The sequence below is a fragment of the Papio anubis genome, chromosome 8 (genome assembly GCF_008728515.1).
Source record: "Papio anubis isolate 15944 chromosome 8, Panubis1.0, whole genome shotgun sequence".
Taxonomy (NCBI): domain Eukaryota; kingdom Metazoa; phylum Chordata; class Mammalia; order Primates; family Cercopithecidae; genus Papio; species Papio anubis.
The window spans coordinates 70000563-70022769 of record NC_044983.1 but is presented as its reverse complement, the minus strand read 5'-3'; the positions used below and the strand labels follow the sequence as shown (position 1 = coordinate 70022769).

Genomic DNA, 22207 nt, shown 5'->3' with positions numbered 1-22207 from the left:
AGCAACATAAGGCATACCGGGGCAGGATAGAGAATTAGGGAGTTTTAAGAAGCAGGCAATGAGAGGAGGTGCCAGCACTGGGGAGTGGGATTGCAATAGTGGAAATCAGGCTTGGTATTAAGCTGAAAGAACAAATAAGTTGGCACAAGAACCGACTTTCTGGAATAACTGAGTAGGGGACAAGTTTTATATTACACATAAATTTAGGCAGCAAATTATAAACCAGCAGATAGATATAAAGCAGAAAGATCTGATAAACAGCAGAGGAAACCAAAAGAAGCAAAAAATAAAATTAGAAACAATAAAAGCATTATGCAGCCATGTAATAGAGACAAATGGGTCTGTACATTCTCAAGTCCCTGTAATGCTGAGTAAAATAACAATGGCTCTGAGCCTTTTTTTTTAAATTACATTTGGTTTTTCCCAAGAGTAAAAAAATAAAAAAGAAATTAGGGGCTTAAAGGCATAAGTTTTCATTATTTTACTAAATTCACTACTCTGGTTACCCATGTTTCCTAGCAAAGGCAGATAAAGGAGGTATTATTACGCCTTGTTTTCAAGAAAGACTCCCCTAGGTCTATTTGTATAATTTTCAAGTCTCCCTTACTAGCTCAATGGAAAGATTATATTTCATTCCTCACTCTAGCCCTTTGCTGTTTATTTTACTTAGACTGTATAGTGATTGCATCAGTATATAATATGCATAACACAGCTGAACAATATTGTACCCTTCAACTAGTCACACACTAGGCTATTAAAAATATATAATAATGGGCTGGGTGTGGTGGCTCATGCCTACAATCCCAGCACTTTGGGAGGCCGAGGCGGGCAGATCACGAGCTCAGGAGATCAAGAGACCATCCTGGCCAACATGGTGAAACCCCATCTCTACTAAAATACTAAAAATTAGCCAGGTGTGGTGGTGCATGCCTGTAGTCCCAGCTATTTGGGAGGCTGAGGCAGGGGAATCCCTTGACCCTGCGAGGCAGATGTTGCAGTGAGCAGAGATCATGCCACTGCACTCCAGCCTGGAGACACAGCGAGACTGTCTGAAATATATATATATAAATATATATCTACATACACACACACACACACAAGTGTTAAACAATTAAGTTATGACCTGAGGCAAAAGATATGATTGCAAACTGATTACAATTCAATACTGTCATAACTCTGGAACTAGAAAGAGCAAATCTAAATACAGATGAGGGGGGAAAAAAAAGACCTGGTGTCAAATTATATCAGTTCACTGTATGCATCCAGGATTTTGAGACAAATTTATAGCATTACTGTCAATAAATTTTATGTTTAACTACTTTTAACTGGTATTATAGTTAAGACTTTTAACAGAAACATTTGTAATAATGGAAGCAAAAACTCCTTTATCAGACAGTTCCAATTGTTAGATACACATAATATAGAAAGAGGGCCTCTGAATTTTAATACCCCCCACTTGTCTGCTAAAATTGGACAAATCACAAAGAGAAAAAAATGTTACTCTTTAAAGCAACTTTTACTGACACAATAAAGACTGATATTCTTTTCCATGCCATATGGTATATTTTCTCCATACTTTGTGCTAATCTGCAATTTCAGTCTATGTGCTAAAAGGCCTATATTCAACTATACACAAGAGCCTTTTCTTGATGAACATAAAGATAAATGTTAATTGGTAATTCCTTAAATAACTATTTTTAATATAACAGTGACACCAGAATTAACATTCTTTTTAAATGTTACATTTGATGAAATTCAAATGTAATATTTAGATATATTTTATAGACAATATTTTATCTATAAATTTAGATATCCTAATAAGATTTATGTGATTTTAATATCATACTAGAATAATTTATTTCCAAACTAAATTCTATTTCCTAAGAATAAATTATATACCTAGACATAAGACATGAACGTGATGTTCAAGGAACTGTTGTATTAAATTACAAAAATCCATTATTCTTGATTCCACGTTACCAGAGTTACTTGGTAGTAATACATATATTCTAGTATTTTATAGTTATTTCATATATTTTTGATTAGTAGCCAAGTTAAAATTTTATTTAAAGAGGTTATGAGTACAATAGCTAGATTGAAAAATCCATATTTGTGCATACATTCACCTTGTCCCATCCATTCTTCCTCAGTTTACCTAGTTTGCTTGCTCTCATACCTCATCTAGCTTTATCAGTTGCTTGCTGTAAAATAACTATTCTTCACCACACGCCCAGACTGAAAGAGGTATCATGTACATGAAAGAGTCTATAAAACTGGACAGTAATAGCACATGTATATGTTAAGAACAGATTTGGAATTATCACCAAATTTGTAGAAAGAAATTATCTTTGAAGACTAGCAAGCTTCTAATGATTTCGGATCTTTAAAATATCTCTGAAGTATCCCGGGACCCTACACCCAATTAATACCCAATAAATGGTTACTGAAAGAATAAATGAAGAGACAGCTCTTGGCCAGCTCTTAGTTTAGCAGCCGTAACTGAATACTTCTAAATTTCTCATTTGACCCAAGTTTTGCCCTCAGGAACATCATTCATGTCTATACCATTCTTCCGTATGACTGCTTTCCAATTAAAAAAAAAATCAAACATAGCCATTATCCAACAGATATTCACTATTTCAGACTATGACTTGAAAAGGATTGCCTCAGCTATCAAACTACCAATTATTTAATGAACTATCCCAAAAGTACAAGGATATAAATATGTAACTATAAACACAAAAAAGTTGAGAAATGTCTCCAGATCAGCAAGTCATCATTTTTGGCATAATCCCCACTGGATCGATAACAGGGGACAGCAAATAACAGTGAAGGACATACTAGTTCACTACATTCTGTTCTTTAGAGGAATGGTTACACTTACAGTCTCCTGTCATGACCATGGGCAACTGCACACCTCATGAAATCTACCCACTTACTCTATCTCATCAACATTCCTCAAAGTTACATCCATAATTGGACAAAATGCCAACTATTCCAAACAGCTCAGAATGCAGAGTGTTACAACTCACCCTGTTCTCAATAAAATCTATAATTTTCAAAGAACCTGAAATCACACTAGCCATTTAACATTGGTAACTTACTATCTATTAACCAGGTGCCCTATTCTTTTGGAATGCAGCGGGTTTTTTAAATCAAAAGCCTGATACCCATTTTCCTCATACTCATTTTACATTTAGTCTTGTTAAACTTTATCTTATTTTTCCATTTTGTTGTATTTCCATAAGAAATATTTTATAAGCTAGTCATCATTTTGACTATCTTTTCTGTCATTCACAAATGTAATCTTATTTCTTCTATGTCTTTATTCAAATCATTGACTTGTTAGGCTCAAGTCAAAACAGAAGCCTACAAGAACATTACAAGGGATTCCTGTCCAGGCTAACATCTGTTTCAATAATTCACTCATTTTAATCATTCAAAATATTTATTAAGCACCTATTAAGAAACATTCACTGTATAAGGCATTGGGGATAGTTTTTAATAAGATACACTGTTCCCAACCTCATGGTACATACAGTGGTGTACAATTCAAACATTTAAAATAAAGTATAAAAACAATTATAAGTAAAATGAGAGTCTACAGTTGAAGAGGTAATCTGGTATAAGAAATCTATAAATTAATATTCTTTAATATGGTAGTTTATTCATCTGCAAATGTGCATTACAATCCTCTAGCTATATTTGCTCCTTTATTCCACAAGGGTATATGTAATGTAATCTCAAATGTTCTACTTAAATCAAGATATACTATATCTAGAACCATGCCTGGCACATAACAGACAGTTTTTTAAAAGTGTTAGGGACATTCTCCAGCAGTGTAAAACTTAAACTGGTTCCTTTCACTGAGATACACAAAAATTTTAAACATATTTAAACAACTTTTCACAATCTATTCTAGATTTCTGCCAGATTTAAAGACAGTAATTTACACCAGTGCTTACTTAACTAAACACTAATTTATAGCAGTACTCTCAAACGTTAATGTACATATGAATCACTTGGGGCTCTTGTTAAAACAAAGATTCTAATTTGATAGATCTGCAGAGAGGCCTAAGGTTCTGCATTTCTAACAAGCTCCCAGGTGATGCCAGTGCTGCTGGTGAATGGGAACATACAGTAAGTAGCAAGGATTGGTAGAATTCACTTTTCCCTGTCTTTGACAATAGGATGTTTATCTATGTTGTCTTTCATTCCCCATGAGTTCTTAAAGTATCTTAATTGTGATAACACTTTTTAAAACTTCAGTACTCTGAGATAAACTTCTTCTTGACCTTGATTTATATAACAGCCTTGATTTATATAAACTATTGTTCTCTTGCTGTCTTCCTATCTACCATAAGTTTTGGGTCCCTTAATCGTTTTTTCGTCCTTCCCAATTGATTGAAAGATTCAACAAGTTAGTGGCAGCGTCAGACTAAAAGCTAGGACTCTTGATTGCTGAGTTACAATAATATTTCAACCAGAATTAAAGTCTGCGGTTTCCGTATTTCCATCCTGTCACAGCCTACAGTGCCTTCTCTTCTAATTCAATAAATAGTAATCAAAAGAATTTAGCATTTCCTTTGGTTATTTAAATACAGCTTAGCAGGACACAGAACATATTTCTGCTTTGTTATGATTCTGTACTAAAAGCAAAAGAGAAAGACTAAGGAAAATCGTAAGAAAACCTAATAATTGGTAACATTACTATGTTGTAAATATAATTTATATCACTGAATTTCTTAGAGGAAAAACAGTGTAAGGAATGGAGGGAGGAGGTAAATGATGATAGTAGAAGCAGTTCAAGCAATGCTACCAAAACACTTAAATGGCATTTTCCATTTAGAATACCTTTTTAAAGTTTTTTATCATTTAAAATAGAATTATTAACACAATTATTTTGTTTTGTTCAATTATAATTACATCTCCCAAGAAATACAAATTATTAACAGACTTATCCATTTCCAAAAAGCTCAAGATTAAGAAAAATTGTCTTAAATGAACTAGTCGTCATTTTCAGTACAGTCCCCAGCATATTAATTTACAAGGAATAGCAAATAAAGATGAAAAGAAAGTACCTCATTAAACGTTTTGGTTTAGGCCAAAGCTACCTTTAATTAAAACCTCCAATCACAATCCTAGGGGACTAGCACTTAGATTAAGAACAGGGGTAGCCCATTGCTAATCTAATTCCCTGGGCTTCCCCGGCCCCACTGCCCACCATCTAGGCCTCATACTCATTTTCCTTCTAAGTACCTGAGACTTTTTTTTTTTGTCCTAGTAATTTCCTTTGTCAGCTTCCTGTAGTTTGGGGCTAGGCTCTGCTTTCACCCTACCCTATTAACATCAACATAACTGGGAGCAGATGAAAAGTAACAATCTCACACAGCCTTTTTAGAAGAGCATTCAGCTGGAAGCTCTGAGCCCCCTGTTCTGCTCTCAACAATGTCCGCTGTGATCAGCTGTGTAATCTTGGGTAAATCCTTGCAGCTACAGTTCACCTCAAAGGATTACTATTAGGAACAAGCAAGACAATGTGTAAGTGACAAAGACTATGGGAGACAGTCAGTATAGTATGAAGGCTTTGGAGACCAAAGACTCTGCCATACAATAGCTATATTACTTTGGGCAACCCTGTTGCTTTCTCCTCATGTACATAATGGGAATAACTTGTCTCAGATTCTTCTGAAGACAACATAGTATAGAAATTATAAAATGTCTGACACATAACAAGCTGTCAATAAATGATTTACCTAAATGCACTATACAAATTTAAGCCCTACAATTCCTTAGTAAATATATAAAATTCAAACAATTCAGAAGTGACTGGGGCAAAGAACTCAGGTATACTAACATCCTATTCTCCTTTAAGATTTGTTGCTCTTTTCCCCCCCTTGTTTTTAAGGTGAAACCATTTGGTTTATTCGATGAAATTGTCATAGTGCACATTTAGAATATTATGAATTTAAGGCTAAGAAATCTCCAACACAAACCACACATCTGCAGTTTTTTGCAAGTGAATTTTTTTTAAGTTTCAACATTAACATTTGTACTTTGAATGAAATTCTTTTAAGTAGCATTATACTAGCTTATACAAAATTTGTTATCGACCTATTTGTGTGCTTATGGAAATGGAAAAGGTTTTTAATCCCAAATCACCATCATGACACAAGAGAAAGAGAGGAGAGAGAGAAAAAGAGAAAGGGAACACATAGTTGTGTTGAAAGTAAATCCAAGAAATCACAAGTAGCCTTAACATTACCATCCAGGAAAGTCTGTTCAAGATAATCAATGATCTGAGTGGCCTCACAAATTATGTTTTCCCCGTGGATAAGGACAGGCACTTCTCCAGTTGAGTTCAAACGCATAAACCAAGGCTCATTGTGCTCACTCAAGGGCAGACTTACATCATGTTCCTCGCACTTCAATGCCTTTTCAGCAATTACCAAGCGCACCTGGAAGAGTTCACACTGGTTACTACAACACGTGTAAGCTTTCAATTAAATGACTTCCCTGGACACCGCTAAACAGCCTTTCTGGGCTCCCCTGTGTTACTGACATTTTCAACAGTCGTTTTAACAATTCCTATTCCTGGAATTAACAAGTACAGAACAATATTCAACAAATTAAGAGAAGAACACAAAATAAGTAATGAAATGATTCTTACTGTATTCATTGAACAGTCACCCTCCTCATCACCACCACTTTCTTGGCGTCCTAAACCTGATTATGCGCCCTTCCCAGACAAGAACCTGACATGTACGTACATCAGCTCTTGCGGAAGAAAGTGAATGCGAGAGAGCAGAAGAGATCGCAGATGATAAGGGTGCACGAAGGCACCTCCCTCTGCCTCTCTCTGAAGCCCAGCAGGCAAGGCCTCCAGGCTAAATACTGAAAATGATGCTTTTTTTGTCGCATTTCGCGAGAGGCAGAGCCTGGGTCATAGCCACATAAGATTATCTCAGACCGGTTCTACCCGCTCCCCACCGGGGGGCAACCTGGAGGGAGGGCCTGCCCAGGGTCAGGACGCTGGAGGCGGGTTTCTAGGTGGAACGGATTCTCTGAGCGGGACGCAGCAGGAGCTGTCCCAGTGCTGAAGCCCGATCCGCGCCACCCTCCGCCGCCAAGGCCTGTACCTTTTGAGAGCTGAAGGAATGCGTCCAGTGGTACAGAATAAGCTTAACCTCCGCGTCGGCCTTGCCTTCCGCCCTCAAGGGCGGGCTCCCTCTCTGCTCTTCCTGCCTCCCAGCCATCTCGGGGTAAGCGAGCGCGGGTGGGCCCAGCCTGTCCGCCCTGGGCCTCTGCCTCCCACACTGCCCCGCAAGGCGTTTCCGGGTTTTGAGCCGTGCCTGCCGGAAGGAGGGCGCGCGGCCCGCTGGGAAATGTAGTTCCGCCGGCGGCCGAGTCTGCGAAAACGCTTGGTCTGCGCCCAGAAAGCCCCTGGCAAGCCTGCGAGTGCACCTGGGAGGTGCAATTGAACGGTTGTTTTTTGTTTTTTGCTTTTTTAGAAGAAAAAAATCAAAAATATGAGACCCTGGTTATGAAGGGCCGTAAGGAAAAATGGTGATAGCAAATTACTCTTCGGTTTGGAGGTTGCTCAGGTATAAAAGCAGCAATTTCCCAAGATACTTAGGGTTGCTCTTAGAGCCTGTTCCTTTTTTGGAAAGGAAGTTCCGGTCGACAAAACAACAGGAAAAGGATCTATGAGTTTTCATTAGAAGATGCTACTATGACATTAGTGGACTAATTCCTCAAATTTGACTAACTGCTGTAGAGAATAGTCTTGTATAAACCGTTAAGTACTTGATTTTGATAACTGTGCTTTGTAAAAGAAAAAAAAAAGATGCCACTATGGAGTCATGCAAAAAAACTGTTTTTGTCATAAACAGCTAATAAACAATGGCGATATAAAATAGCCTAGTTGTTAAACACAAAAATTCTAGAACAGTACTGCCTAAGTTCATGTCCTGGTTTTTCCATTTTCTAAGTAAGAATAATAATTTTATTGTTTCTCTCATAAGATTTTTGTGAAAAATTAATAATAAAATGTTAAACACTCAGAACACCCTGTCACGTTGTAGGCACTCAGTCTTAGTCACAGGTTCAGTTGCCTTATAAACATTCTGTTTATAACCATAGTCAGAATCATAATTTTATATTAGTCTAGTTATTGTATGTCTCTGAAAATTTGGCATCATAGAGTAAGTTGAATTTAAAAATCTCTTTCAGTAATATGTATAAATATAACCATGGAATAAACGCCTGTACAATGTATTTGGCAAATATTTTTTGAGCACCTACAATGTTCCAGACATTGTGCTGGCTCCTGGTAATATAAAGATGTGTAAGATCTAATATCTAACACTCAAGATATAATCTGGCAGTAGAGACGACCAAGGAAATAGACAATCACAATAAAGATGAGAACTGTCTTACGGTGAATGCAGAGAACAATGAGAAAGGAGGGGCAGGCAGTCAACCGAGGTCAGAGAAAGGCCCCTGAAAAAGACAAATCTCATGAGGTTCTTCCTCGCCTTTACAGTACTTCATTTGTTACTCTCTGTAATTCTTTCATAATTTTTAAAGATTTGATAATGTCTTTTTATATCCTTCAGTTAATTCAAGTGCTATGGAAAAAGTGAACTCCTTGCCAAAATTGTTTTTATCAGTTCACACTTAAGAGTAAAAGGGGAAAGAGGAAAACATTGAAATCAGAGTGGGGTTTAAATACTAGCTCTACCCTAACTTGAGCTTTCTTCAGCTTTGACATCATTGTGTGTAAAAAATGGATACATAAAAATTATATGCCTACTCAGATGGCTGTGGGAATTCAAGAAAGGATGTACATAAAGCACCTAGGGTATTGCCTGGAATGTAGCCATTGATAAAAATATATGTGTAAAAGCCCCTTCACTGTCATTAGGAGGACATCATATTACATTTCATCCTCTCTCTTTTGGTCTCAAAATTTTTAAAACTACCCATATAATCCCCCTCTCCCATTCCTCTTCAGAACTTCATTTTTTAATTATCCACCTTCAGATTCCTAGTTTTCTATTCCATTACTTTCAGTAGCAAACACTGCACTTACTTTTGCACCAACGTTAGTACTAAATCATTCTAAATATTTGAATAAATTCCAATACTAATGATAAGCCATTTGTCACCTGCAGCTGAAAAAGTCCTGACAATAAAGCCCTGGTCCCTCAAACACTGAACACTTTCTCCATCACATCCTGCCCACAGCAAAGCCATAGAAGAAACACTGAATGGCTTGATTACTTGGTGTTTAGTACAAAGTAATCATAGATCTCATTGGGAGTGTAAACATGCACAGAACTTCTGCAGGCAAATGTATCAATATGCTTCAAGAATCTTGAAAATGGGCATAACTTCTAACCTAGCAATTCCTCTATTTGCAATTTAAGGAAATAATTGTGACAAATTCTGACAGTTGATCCTACCTATTTTCCCCTTCTTCCATGGTAATAGAAATTTTAGCTGAGTACATGACTGCTGAGAATAAAGACTGTATTTCCCAGGCTCTACTGCAGCAAAACATGGTCTTCTGACTATCTTCTAACAAGGGGAAGGTCATGGATGTGCCACAGGGCAAGTTCTGGGAATCTTTCTTAAAGAGACAATCAGCCCTGTGCCTCTTGTTCATCCCACCCTCCATGCTGCTTCAGAGAGGATGGATTCTGATCTGGACCATGAAGAATGGAGCCATACCCTAGGAACAGCTGGGCCATGAGCTTGGGGAAAATTGACCTTCTGAAGACAATGAGGAGCAGAACCCACACCAACTTTAGTCTGCAAACCTCCAAACTTTTACTTGAAAAGGGAACAAAGGATCTTGTGCAAGGCACCGTTATTTGGTGCTTTCTGGATGCTACTCTCTTAACCTATCCTCACTAATACATCAACCTTGTAAAATATAGGTGGCTTTTATTTCTTTATGCTTCTGCATGGTCTAATTGTTCTATAATGAATGTGTGTTGCCTTTAACTGTTAAAGGTGTCAACACTAAAATAGTATCATTAAATAGATGACATAAGGAAAAATGTGTGTGTGTGTTTGTTTTATCACAATAGAAGAACTGCTACATCTACTTCCAATGATCTATAATCATTTTTTTCCATCCCAATAAAAATATAAAAACCTTATTATCCATTCACATGTTTATTCAGAGCTTCTACTACACTGTGTATTCTGTATCTATGAGTTTTTGTAGATCATAGATATAATTATTGTGGGCTCCTTGAGGACAGGAGCCAGGTCCAGGTAAATTTGTTTTCAATATACACTTGTTGAGCCCTAAGTGCTAGATAGAGAAGATACAGAGTTCAAAGTCAGTCACAGTCACTAGCCTTAAGGAAATCAAGTGTGAAGGCAGAGAAATGAGATCCCAACATGGGGTGGTACTTGCTGTGAAATCTAGAAAGTTATAGTAGGAATATAGAGAAAGGCACCTAACACAGATAAGCTTCCCAGAGGCGGTGATAATCTTTACCATAACTAGTACCATACTAATGCAATTACCCATATATCCAGGGTAGTGTCCCCACTGGCTCATGATAGCTGATTGTTAAATTTCCGGAATTTGCAAAGTGGATGTTGAACTCAGCTATTTGTTAAAATTAAATCAAACTGAGTTGCATTTAAATGAATTATTTTTGCCAGGCGCGGTGGCTCACGCCTGTAATCCCAGCACTTTGGGAGGCCAAGGCAGGCGGATCACGAGGTCAGGAGATTGAGACCACCCTGGCTAACATGGTGAAACCCCGTCTCTACTAAAAATACAAAAAATCAGCCGGGCATGGTGGTGGGTGCCTGTAGTCCCAGCTACTTGGGAGGCTGAGGCAGGAGAATGGTGTGAACCCAGGAGGTGGAGCTTGCAGTGAGCTGAGATCACTCCACTGCACTCCAGCCTGGGTAACAAAGTGAGACTCCTTCTCAAAAATAATTAATTAATTAATTAATTAATTTTTAAAATAAAGCTAACAAATACTTAAAACTCATCACTTCCTAATTATGTGTATTATTATCTATACTCCTGAGTTTGTGTCTATCATATCCATTCAAAGGAAATAGTATATAAGGATGTGCTACTTGCATATCTCTTCCTCTCTGTTCAGTGATGTCATGTTAGTGACTTGAAATTGGCCATGGTAGAACTTTTTACAGAAATCAGTAAATGCTATCATGTTTAACTTTTTCCCAGAAAGTTGGCTGTTAAATATTTACTAGTATACCATTGAATGTATCTATCTTATTTAGTATTTAATAAAGTGTTTTGATGAGGAGAAAGAGAACTCTGGGTAAATTTGTGAATGAGTAAATTTGCATACTAATTTGTTTTCGGTACCTTTTCCTTTCCCTAATCAGCTTTTGCTTCCTTCTCCATTTCCGAGACACCCACTATGCTTATTATCTTTTCATTCTCTTCACTATCCTTAGGAAGAACATGGATATGCACAGGTCAATCTGCCCACTATCAAACACTGAGCACTTCCTCTAGCACATCTTCCCAGCAGCAAAATCATGAACTAGTAAACAGTGAATGAACTGATGACTGTACTGATGTTCAATATTAATACTTTATAAACAAAAGGTATAAAGTAGAACGTCTGCATCTAAAGATCGTAAACAGTTTTCTTACAATCTCATTTGATCTTCATGATAGCCTGTGAGGTAGCTACCATCCCTAAGTTAGAAGAGCTTCCACTACAGTTATAGCTGAAGAAATGAGGTTCAGTAAGTGAAAGACTAGTCCAAAATTGTGGAGCCAGTAAGTGACAGAACTACATCTCAGACACACATTTTCTGATTACTAGTCAAGTATTAGCTTCTACTACACTATGCTAGCCTTAAACCAAAGAGAGAAAGTTGTGGACTTGCAAGTTTTAACCAGCCTGAGGTGGACTTTGGAGAAAAATACAGCCACCTTATTGAAAATGAGTCCATGCAGATGGATACTGTTCCATTAGAGTCCTTGTCAAACTGCTGTATTATTAAACTACTGTCCATATGTCTTTCTGGTGCATCAGACTCTGAGCCACTGAAGGGCAAAGATCCAATATTATTCATTTTAGTGTCACCAGGAACCCAGAAAGTGCTTGGTACATAAAAGATGAACCCAAACTGCTTATTAATTAATGGAGAAAAATAGCAGGTAACCACTACCAACAACAAATAACAAATACAATAATAATAAATTGTGACCTAATAGTCTACTGCTCTAGAAATTATACGTGTAAAAAAGTAACTTCATTTGATAAATTTTCATATTTATAAATCTAGATTATAGATCATGGCTCTGTAAACTGACTTTTATGTTAACATTTATTTCAAGTTCTTTCTTCATTTTGCCTATTTCTGAGTGAATGAAGTTCACATGAATTTGATTGATGTTATAAAACAATGAATCACATAACTTCTGAGCCTGAGTCATCTTACCTATAAAATTATGATAAAAAATCTACCAGATATGCTGGCTACACAGAAATATCCAGTTTAGGAAAATTCCTCAAGCTAGACACTTTTATGTTTTGTGCAATTTCTTGTATGTTTTTGCTTTATGCTTCAATAAAGTTTTACTTTATCCTATAGTACTGTTACGGCTGAGGTGGTATACATTTATGTAAGTCACTGTTATGTAAAAATCCTATTACTGACTTATCATATATATTTTGACAGGTATTAAGTAATTCCTATATTAAAAGAAGAAGAAGAAGAAGAATGACAACCAAGCTAGAGAAAACTGATAAATTAGACTACTCTGGATTTCTGGTTTTTTCAGGTACTTTTATGAATGGCCACAAGAGGTCTCTCTGTTTTTAAGAATAACCAATCGCCTGCTATTTTTCTTTCTTGACAAGTTAGAAAACAGAAATGGTGATATTCTCCAGAGAATATATTTATCTAATTAAGCTATTTCAAAACCAAATTTTCCAAAATTAAAAAAATTTTTTTCTTTTTTTTTCTGAGATGGAGTCTTGCTCTGTCGCCCAGATCTGGAGTGCAATGGTGTGATCTTGGCTCACTGCAACCTGCGCCTCCTGGGTTCAAGCAATTCTCCTGCCTCAGCTTCCTGAGTAGCTGGGATTACAGGCACGTCCCACTCGGCCCGGCTAATTTTTGTATTTTTAGTAGAGACGGGGTTTACCATGTTGGCCAGGCTAGTCTTGAACTCCTGACCTCGTGATCCACCCACCTCAGTCTCCCAGCCTGGCGCGAGCCACCGCGTTCAGCCACTAAAAAATGATCTTTTATACCTGTAGAAAAAAATAGAATTGTCTTCACTTTCTCCTGACAGTAGCAATGTTAATACTATTAATAAACACCCAGAAACTACTTTGTCTGCTCAGCCTTGACCTATGCCAGTAATCAGATCCATGTGAATTACACAAGATTTTTAATTGGGATACACATAAGAATAAAGGGTGGGGGAGGGGTGTTCACCCACATAGACACAGGCTTAAGAAAGCAAGCATACTGTCTGTGGCCAAGACATACTAGAACCACAGCACACTGTGGACAGGTGCTCAGTGATAAAGGTTCAGTGCCATGACAAAAGTATACTGTGTCAAAGGGGCTCTGTGATCAATACGCTGGGAACAATGCATTGGGGACCAAGAAGCACTGTGGCCACCCCCCCCCCAAAAAAAGGGGAGTGCTTATTTTAAAATTTTTTTCTTGAGAATTTTTATCTGGAATGTGAACAATTCGTGTTAGCTGATATTTCAAGTGTCTATAAAATTCTAAATATTATCTAATTAAATGAGATAAAAGATGGTTCATCAAGTACATGGATTTGATAAAGAATTGTGATGGTTCTGGCTAGTTTACTAGAGTTCCAATCAACCTGACTCCAGTACTGTATTTGATTTATTGCAGTGGCTCACAAAGTATGGGCCCCTGACAAGCAGTGCAACATTACCTAACTTCTTAGAAATGCATATTCTACTGAATCAGAAACTCTGGGGGTGGAGCCTAGAAATCTGTTTTAACAAGCCCTCCATGGTTTTCTCATGCAGATAAAATTTACAAACTATCAATTTAGTGTATCACTGATGAACTGTCCCAATTCTCAATCCCTAGTTTTTCCTTATCTGTAAAATTTTCAGAGCAGAATAGTGAGAGTCTAAAAGAAAAGGTTAAATAACTTGAAACAACCTCCACAAAATGGTCTGTAAAATCTCATGGTGTCAAGCCACCAGTTAAAGAGTCTCCAGGTTCAAGGTGCTAAGATTCCACCACCTTCCCCTCAAAAACCACAGATTACCCTCTGAGGGCTTCTAAGCAAAAGCCTCAACAACCTTAGAACAGCCCAGACTTGATTTTGAAACTCTAAAATGTTTTCTCTGGTCTTTCACTGCATCCCAGAACAAATAATCATATTTAATAACAAGTGCAACTCATTAAGTCAGGACACCTTTGCTATGAGGTTACTATGGACTTATAATAGTTTAATATTCTAGTTTCCCAAAGAATGGCTAATAATGTTAATGATGCACTAAATTCTTTTAGTAGGAAATTCACTTTAAGTGGAAATTCACTTTTCTTGTGAAAAAGATTTGACATTATCTATCTATGCTCTTTCATCCAACTCTTCTGTGATGAACGGTGTACATATTCAGAATAAGTACACGAATATAGACCAAAGATGCATTTGCACCACTTGGTTGCTAATACTTCTTGGAGTGTTTTCTGTGTGCCAGGAAATGTCTTAAGGGCTTTATATGTATATTGTACTTAACAGTTGCAAATCCCTCAAAGCAGGGAGAAATATCATCCCTGTTTTACTGATGAGGATACCGAGGAGCAAAAATTTTCCTGAACTCACACTGTTCATGTCAAAACGAGGAATTAAACCCATCAGTCTGGTCCAGAGATTGTGTTCTTACCACTACATGATCTGGCCTTACTATATAAGGCACAACCACAGTCATCAGTTTGATTTCACTAGTCCTACATATAAATATCACCTATTCCTTAAGTCACTAATTGTTCTACCTTAGGAAATTTTTGCCCAAGATTGTTTTGAGTTCATAGAAAAAAACTGGGAGAAATAGGGTAGAGAGAATATCCTGCTAAAAGTAAACCAACTTTTAATAATAATATAATTATTATTATATATGCTCTAATAATATCTAATTTCCTTCTAAAAGCTTACAAAGTGCCTTTGTAAACAGTACTTATTTGATTTTTCCAACAACCCTTCCAGTAGAAATAAGACATTAGCACTGAGGTGTGAAGTTCACTACCTCACTAATAACCAGTAGAGCTGGAACTAAAACCCAATTCTTCTAGCTGCAAACTCACTGTACGCTCTAACCGTGTCCCACAGCCTCGGTGTGGCCTACCACTTGCCTCAGCTTGTATGCAGGACCAACTCTAGAGCCCTCTCTTTACCTACTGGCAACACAGCCTGACTTCAGTTCAGTTTCTTGGCTTTTGGACACATTGGTTGGGTCATGGAATCTTCCCAGTGCATGAGGAAGTTTTATTCAAATATTAGATGACAGTGGGAACTGCCTTCTTTTTAAATGCAATTTCTCCACTGTAACATAGCATTACCCTTCACTCCAGAATATGGAGTTGTTGTTAAGAGCTCAAATTCTAAAGCCAGAACTGGATTCAAATCCTGGCTTCACTGCTCAACCAGCTATGTGATCATGAGCACGGCTTCCTCATCTACAATCCAGGTAAAGCAATTATACCACCATTATTGGGATATTTTGAGGATTCATTGTAATTTTTAACATGTTAACTATTTAACACAATTTTAGCACATGGCACATAAGAAGTATAATAGATAATAATGACAGAATGGTAAAAATAACTGGTTTTTTTAATACTCTGGGTAAATGTCAGCTAATAATATGTTCTCCAGTGTATCCTGCTAGATTGACTGCACTTTGTAACTTCATTTTTGGCAATTCTCTCTAATGGTTTACAATGAATTTTAGGTACTTACACTTCAAAACTACATGTGAAATAATCACTACTAGCTGGAAATTACAGTTTATAAAGAAGGAAATAATAAATAATAAAAATCCTTAGATATTACTCATATTTCCACAGATTCATTTCTTGACTTCATGCTATGCCTGCTGAAAATCATTAAAAGAACATTTCAATGGTTATATTAATATTCTGCAAAAATCACTTATAATATGAAGGTAAGAAAAATCTAGGAGAAAAAAACGAGGCACTTCTCACTGTCATCTAATATTTGAATAAAACTAATAATATCACAAACATTTGTCTTATTAAGAATAATTAAGAGGTATACTTATAAATGCAACTATAAAAGCCTGTAGGATATGTTAGACACAATCTTAGAAACATACATTGTGAAGAGGATACTTAATGCTTAGGTTTGAAACTGCAGCTTTTATATATTTCCTAAAGTTAAGTGCTTTCTTATTAATTTGAAACATGTTTGTGTACATTTTAACTATCCTCTCAGTGGAGAGTGCCTTTTTCTTGCTATTTCCCAATAAATGATTCAAGTAGTCTTCCTGGACCTCTTATTTTATCATTCTCTTTTCATATTTAAAGGAATCTTTCCAGAGATTTAAGATCATTTGGAACATAGCTTTGCCATTCAGAGTATTTAAGAATACATTGGTATTTATTTTTCAAACGTCCTTGCTGTTGTGTTCTTTTTGTCACTAAATAATATATAGAAAAGTTAATTTATGTCTGCACAGTCTCTGGCTACATGAGAAACACGGCATAAAAACTCAGAGACATAAGCTTTAAAGAAAGAAAATGCTAATGTTGCAAAGGTTTCTCTAAGTAAGATTTTGCTTTTTGATGGTATAAATAGGGCAAGTTAAAGTTCTGGGCAGCAGCAGACCCTGAGCAGCAATAATCATTTATGCCTCTTTGGCACCAGCTTCAACACACTGGCATGATTTTTTTTTTTTTTTCTTAACCACCCATTACCAAGGACAGTGAGAGCACAAACATGAGAGTGATTACAGTACTATAAAAACATACTTCATTTTATCTTGTTTGTCTTAATAAGATCCTAAAGAAGCATAAGATATCAGTGATCATAGAATATAGTGCTGAATTTTACAGAGACACCAAAGTGTAAAACATTGGCTTTCATTTTTTAAGTACTATATTTTTCAAACAAAAGTAATATTGCAATCCACAGAGAAAAGATCAATTTAAATCCTCAGTATGTAACTGAAACAAATGAAAGCATGGAGTTGAGTCTGTGGTTACTAAAGCTCTATGAGAGAAAGGGGTGGTGTGGCCAAAGTGAACCTGCTTCCAGGGACTCCCTGTGGGGACAGGTTGGAGAAGTCAGTGAACCGCAAAGATGGCAGACAGGAAAAGCTTGGCTTTATGAAATTGCATCATTTTAGAGCAAGGAAGTTTAACAGAAAAAGGGAAACTGGTCAAATCCAGGTGATGCTTTGGTTTCCAAAGCACATGGGAAGAACCAGCTACATATGTTAGCTTGAAAACGATTCGGCCTAAGAGACTCCTGCTGTATGCAAGTTATGAAAATGCATAAGCCCCATCCTGCCAGTTTCAAGTGGCAAAAGACGATGGTAAAACCACAACTCCCCAGAGATATGGCCATATAGTATACGAAATTGGAATGTATATGAAAATAGAGAGATGAAGATGAGGCATCTAGAGCCTGAAATGGCTAGAACCCAGCGGCTTGGTCTGGAAGGGAAGCCTTGATGAGTTTTGAGGTAAGGGAGATGTTCCTTCCTGTTAGACTTCGCAGAGAAAGGTGCTAATTCTGTGCAAAGAAGTCACTGAAATCTGATGGACCCTCTTTAAATAACTGATGACCAATGAGAGCCCTCTTTTTTACCTTCCTGATTACGCCTGTGCCTTGATGGCTGTGGCAGCTGCAGACAACAACAAGTTCTCAGGCAGACATGCAGAGAAGTTCTCAGCTCTGCTCTCAAGAGCCCTGAGCCAGCTGTCCTGAAAGCTGATTTAGAATGTCCTCCCCTGTGGCCAAGAGGGTGCCAAGTCCCTTCTAGCTCTGAGTTGGGGTCTAGACCCTATGCCCTGTTTCTTTCTGTGCTAAGTCACAGCTCTGAAATCAGCACCAACTTTTGTACACATTCCTTCCAAAGCCCTGAGCCACCCCTTGTGGCCAGTGGGCCTGCTGGGTGCCGTAAATGTGATCCTGTCTGTCGTTTTAGCCTCAGCAGAAGAGCGACATGACCATATTTATTGCTGTTGCTATTCTCGGGGGTGGATGACGTTTTTCTCCCCTTGTGGCTGAGCCCTGCCTGTTCATCTTTCACCACTCCCTCCAAGTCTACAAGACTAAAACCAGTGATACAAATAGATTCTATCAGGAGGAAAGTTAAAATGAGAAGTTCTTAGGCATTTCCAAATCTATCTGCTGTATGTCATCAAAAGCTTCAAAATCTGTTGACCTACATTTTAAACGTGTACTGTTAGCATCCCACTAGTACCATAAACAGCTATTGGTGGTAACTTTGTTTAGCAAAGAAAAGATGGATAAGGGTGGGGTGGGGGGGCGGGAGGGGGGTGAAAAAAACAACTTAACTGATAAGTACAGCTTAGAAATTTGGCAAATGTTGGCTTTTTCACCAACACAATGTTGAGTGTTGGGAGTGTCCAAGATTTTCTACTTGCCCGAGCGTGAGCTCAGTCTCTCCACTCTTCCTAAGACACTCCTCTTTTATGACATGAAATAAACTAAATGACAAGCCACCAAAACTCCAATTAAGGATAAAATGATACAAGGCACAGGTGACAGCTCCTGGGACGTAACTATATACAGGTTTCCTAAATGAAGGACTTAGATACATAAATAACTAATTACAACATGCATTACATGACGCACCAACTGAGAGGGATTCTTCCTGCCTTTCGACGTTGTAAAAAGGAAAGAAAGAAAGAACAACAACAAATGAGAGTGACTTTGACTTAACCACTAATCCATACTCATTACCAATTGGTAAAATCTTCTACCATAGCTTATAATCCCTCCGTGTTTGTATGCACCTAGTTCATCATACACATGTGACATTTTTAACTTTGCTAAAATGACTGTTCAGATTCCTTGTGCTCTTCTGCAAATTTGGCTTGAAATGTACACAGAAGCAGAACAGTATAGCGGAGGCAGCAGGTTGCAGAGGTGATGAGCATGGGCTGTGGGTGTAGAGCCCTGCTTGGCCACAACCCAGGTGTGGAAGTGCTTGAAGACTCCATTTCCTCTGTAAAATTAAGGTCATGAGCGTAGCCACCTTCCAGGCTTGTTGTGAGAATTAAATGAGAGAAATCTCTGTAAAAGCAGTTAGAAAAATTAAAAGGCTGAGAACAAGAGCCTTGTTTGCATTTTAGTGCAGGGGCATTTAACCTCCCTCTAACAAGTTTCCTTTGGATCCACTGTAGTTCATGTTCAACCTGTCCGTTCAGTCTTAAAATGACAATACACAGGAGTTGTGCTCCAGATTCTGATGTTTCTGGCTGTCTGCCGGGGAAATACCTTTTGAACATTCAGGGTATTATTTAAAGTGCACTATCAGCTGAAAGCTTGGCTAATTTTCACCTGAGAAGTCCATAAACTACAGAATTATTTAAATAAAAGCCTTCGAAGAGGACGTGGTTCTTAGTGCCAAGAAAGTGATTTTACATATATATAATATATATAAATAGTATGTAAATATATAATCTTACAATAAATAAATATATATATCACATATATGGCTTATCTGCACTGTGTTTTTTACTTTCTTCTCTCTTTTCAGTTGCATATTTCTGCACAATTACATCACAGATGTGTACAAATGAAGCCATCTTATTTCTCTAGGACCAAAATTAGTAATTCTAAAGACCCATTTCTACTTTTTTATAGAAAAAATTAGCTGTCTGTAGAAAAAAGTAGCTTTTCTGGCTGTCTCCTACTCATCCTCCAGAGCTTGGCTTAAATGTCACAAAAATGAAGCGTGGAAAAACACTTCATTTTGTCCCTTTCAGGGAAACTTAGCTACCTTTAGTATAATATAATCCTTCTGGAGGTAAATATTCAGTCACCCTTCTCTGTCCCTCTGGTGGTGGGAGGAAGGGTGGAGAAAGGATCTAGTTTTCAGGTGGCTTGCCTCAAGGGAAGGGCATCTGGTTTAAGAAACATCCTCTGGTACTCACTGGCCTCCCCTGAAGTGTCTTTTCCAACAGGATCTTTGGCACTTGACCTCTGGCCTTGCTGCATCTGCTGAAAGATTCATATCTGAGGTCACTCATGGTCAAGCCTCCCAGCACAGTCAGCGTGTGGGTGGCCACTCCTCCTCCCTAAGGCTGACTCAATCTTGGCTCTAACTGATCCTGTGAAATACAGCCATGTCTTCCATCCAGGCTGTCCCTTTGTGATGCACACCCAAAGCCTCACCTCTCACTATACCACAGCAACCCACCAGCAGCCCACCAGCTTGCAACTCTTACCCAGGTTACGCCAGGAGAACTCATCTCCAGTTTCTTCCAAACTTCAACTCATGACCCAGAGGACCTACAGAGGCTTGTTGTAGCTACAGCTTCATAGGAAACAGACTTTGAGATTTGCTTACAGAAGGTTTATTGGCAAGAGTTCTCCATACAACATCTATAGAAGTGACGGGAGCCGGGTTGAGCAGAGAGAAGTTAGAACTGCCACACACTTGCAAAAAAGCTGACTGTACAGGGAACTGGAGCTGGGACAGCCTTTGTGAGTTGTTCCAATTGAAGCAAGGAAGCCAGACCTTTATCACTCCGACAGTCTATCAGTTATTCCATGTAGGCTGCCCCCAGCGAGTTCACATGACCTCTCACTAGGAGGCACTCTTTGGCTAAGGGCAATTCTGGGAGAAGGAGTTAGTCACAGGCATCAGCTACCAACACTCACATCAACAGAGCGATTGAATGCTGGATCCCAGAAGAGTGTCTGTGCAGCACTACAAGGTCCACTAAAGGGCTATCTCAGGCTCTGCCTAAATACCCAAAACCAACCCCTCTACAGTGGCTGTCCTGAGTTGGTTCTGAATATTTGATGAGGCTGCTGCCATACCTTCTAATAAGACATCTGGGAGGAAGTCTCATTTGAGACACTTGTGCCCTCAGATAATCAAATCTGGAAACTTCTATCCCCACTCCCTCTTGAAGACCTCTCCAAAATGCTCTGATATCATGTCCTACATCCTCTCACATCTATGTGTCACAGTTAAAATCTTGTATTCAATTCTCCAATTGATAACTTTTGGGAACCCCATAATCATTTTTTCCTCCTTTCAACAAAACCTGAATCTTACAAATATTAGCCTTGATCTCTTGTATATCATTTCTTCCAAAGTTAAAATCCATCTGCAAGTTGAAAGTTTCAAGTTTACACCCTTTGTAATTTGACCTCCTCTGCTCCTGAAGTAATCAACATTGTTGAATGATGAGAAGACTTGTGAAAACAGTGAAACTAGCTTAAGCTGATATTTCAAATATATTAACCTGATCAGCTTACAGATGGAGGCTACACCACTTTCTGCTGTGTCATGAAATGTACATTTCTCTTATTGGCTGCTGTTTGCATTTGGCAAGTTATACAAAGTGTTTTGGAGCTCTCAGTTTTAGAGGGCCTTTACTCAAACTTCCTTGCGAGCTGTTCTTTACGTGCCTGAGAACAGGGCTCAGGTTTTCCAGGGCTCTTATATTTTCTTCCCACACCCCAGTGGATCAGTTTGTGGACTTGACTTTGGAGCCTAGTTCTCTAAGCCTTTTTCAGCCACATGGCCAAGGAGGCAAAGACCTCTCAGTCGCCTTTTTCTAATCCTGTCTGTCCTAGATACCATAAGCAGGAATCACAGGGACGTGTGATCTCACCCAAGTTGGTCTCTCCTTAGTCTCAGATCTTAATGATCACCTGATCTTGACCATACCAAACGCTGGGGTCTAACGATCCCTTTTTAGGCTGTTAAAAGGTATAATTTATCCTGTCCCTATGGATCTATGTGAGAAGAAATCGTTTCCTTTTTGTTTTTCCTTTAGGAATAATCCACTCTTAGGATTCCAAGCAGAAGTCCACATACCCATGGGAGTTCACCCATGTATCCTAAGGGGTCTGCTGATTCCCTCCAGATTTTTCATCTTCATGGGCTGTTACTTGATTTCAGAAGCTGATTTTATGTTTATGTTTAGGCTGACTTTGGCACTAAGTCCT

General features: G+C 38.1%; 1 protein-coding gene across 6 annotated transcripts in view; it reads right to left on the bottom strand.

Moving 5' to 3' along the window:
* The window catches only part of GDAP1 (ganglioside induced differentiation associated protein 1), a 45071-nt gene that overhangs the window by 8820 nt on the left and 14044 nt on the right, over nt 1–22207 (bottom strand). The window contains exons 1-2 of one of the 6 annotated variants that reach the window (XM_009213228.4): nt 7140–7345; nt 6266–6458 (exon numbers count right to left, since the gene is read on the bottom strand). The exons of 2 other annotated variants lie outside the window; for them this stretch is intronic. In XM_009213228.4, coding sequence (XP_009211492.1) covers nt 6266–6458; nt 7140–7256 — 310 coding nt within the window. In that variant the 5' untranslated portion in view covers nt 7257–7345. Of the gene's footprint in view, nt 1–6265; nt 6459–6670; nt 7111–7139; nt 7346–22207 lie in introns of those variants that run through there. 3 more of the 6 variants (XM_003902877.5, XM_031669638.1, XM_031669640.1) reach the window with 3 other exon arrangements.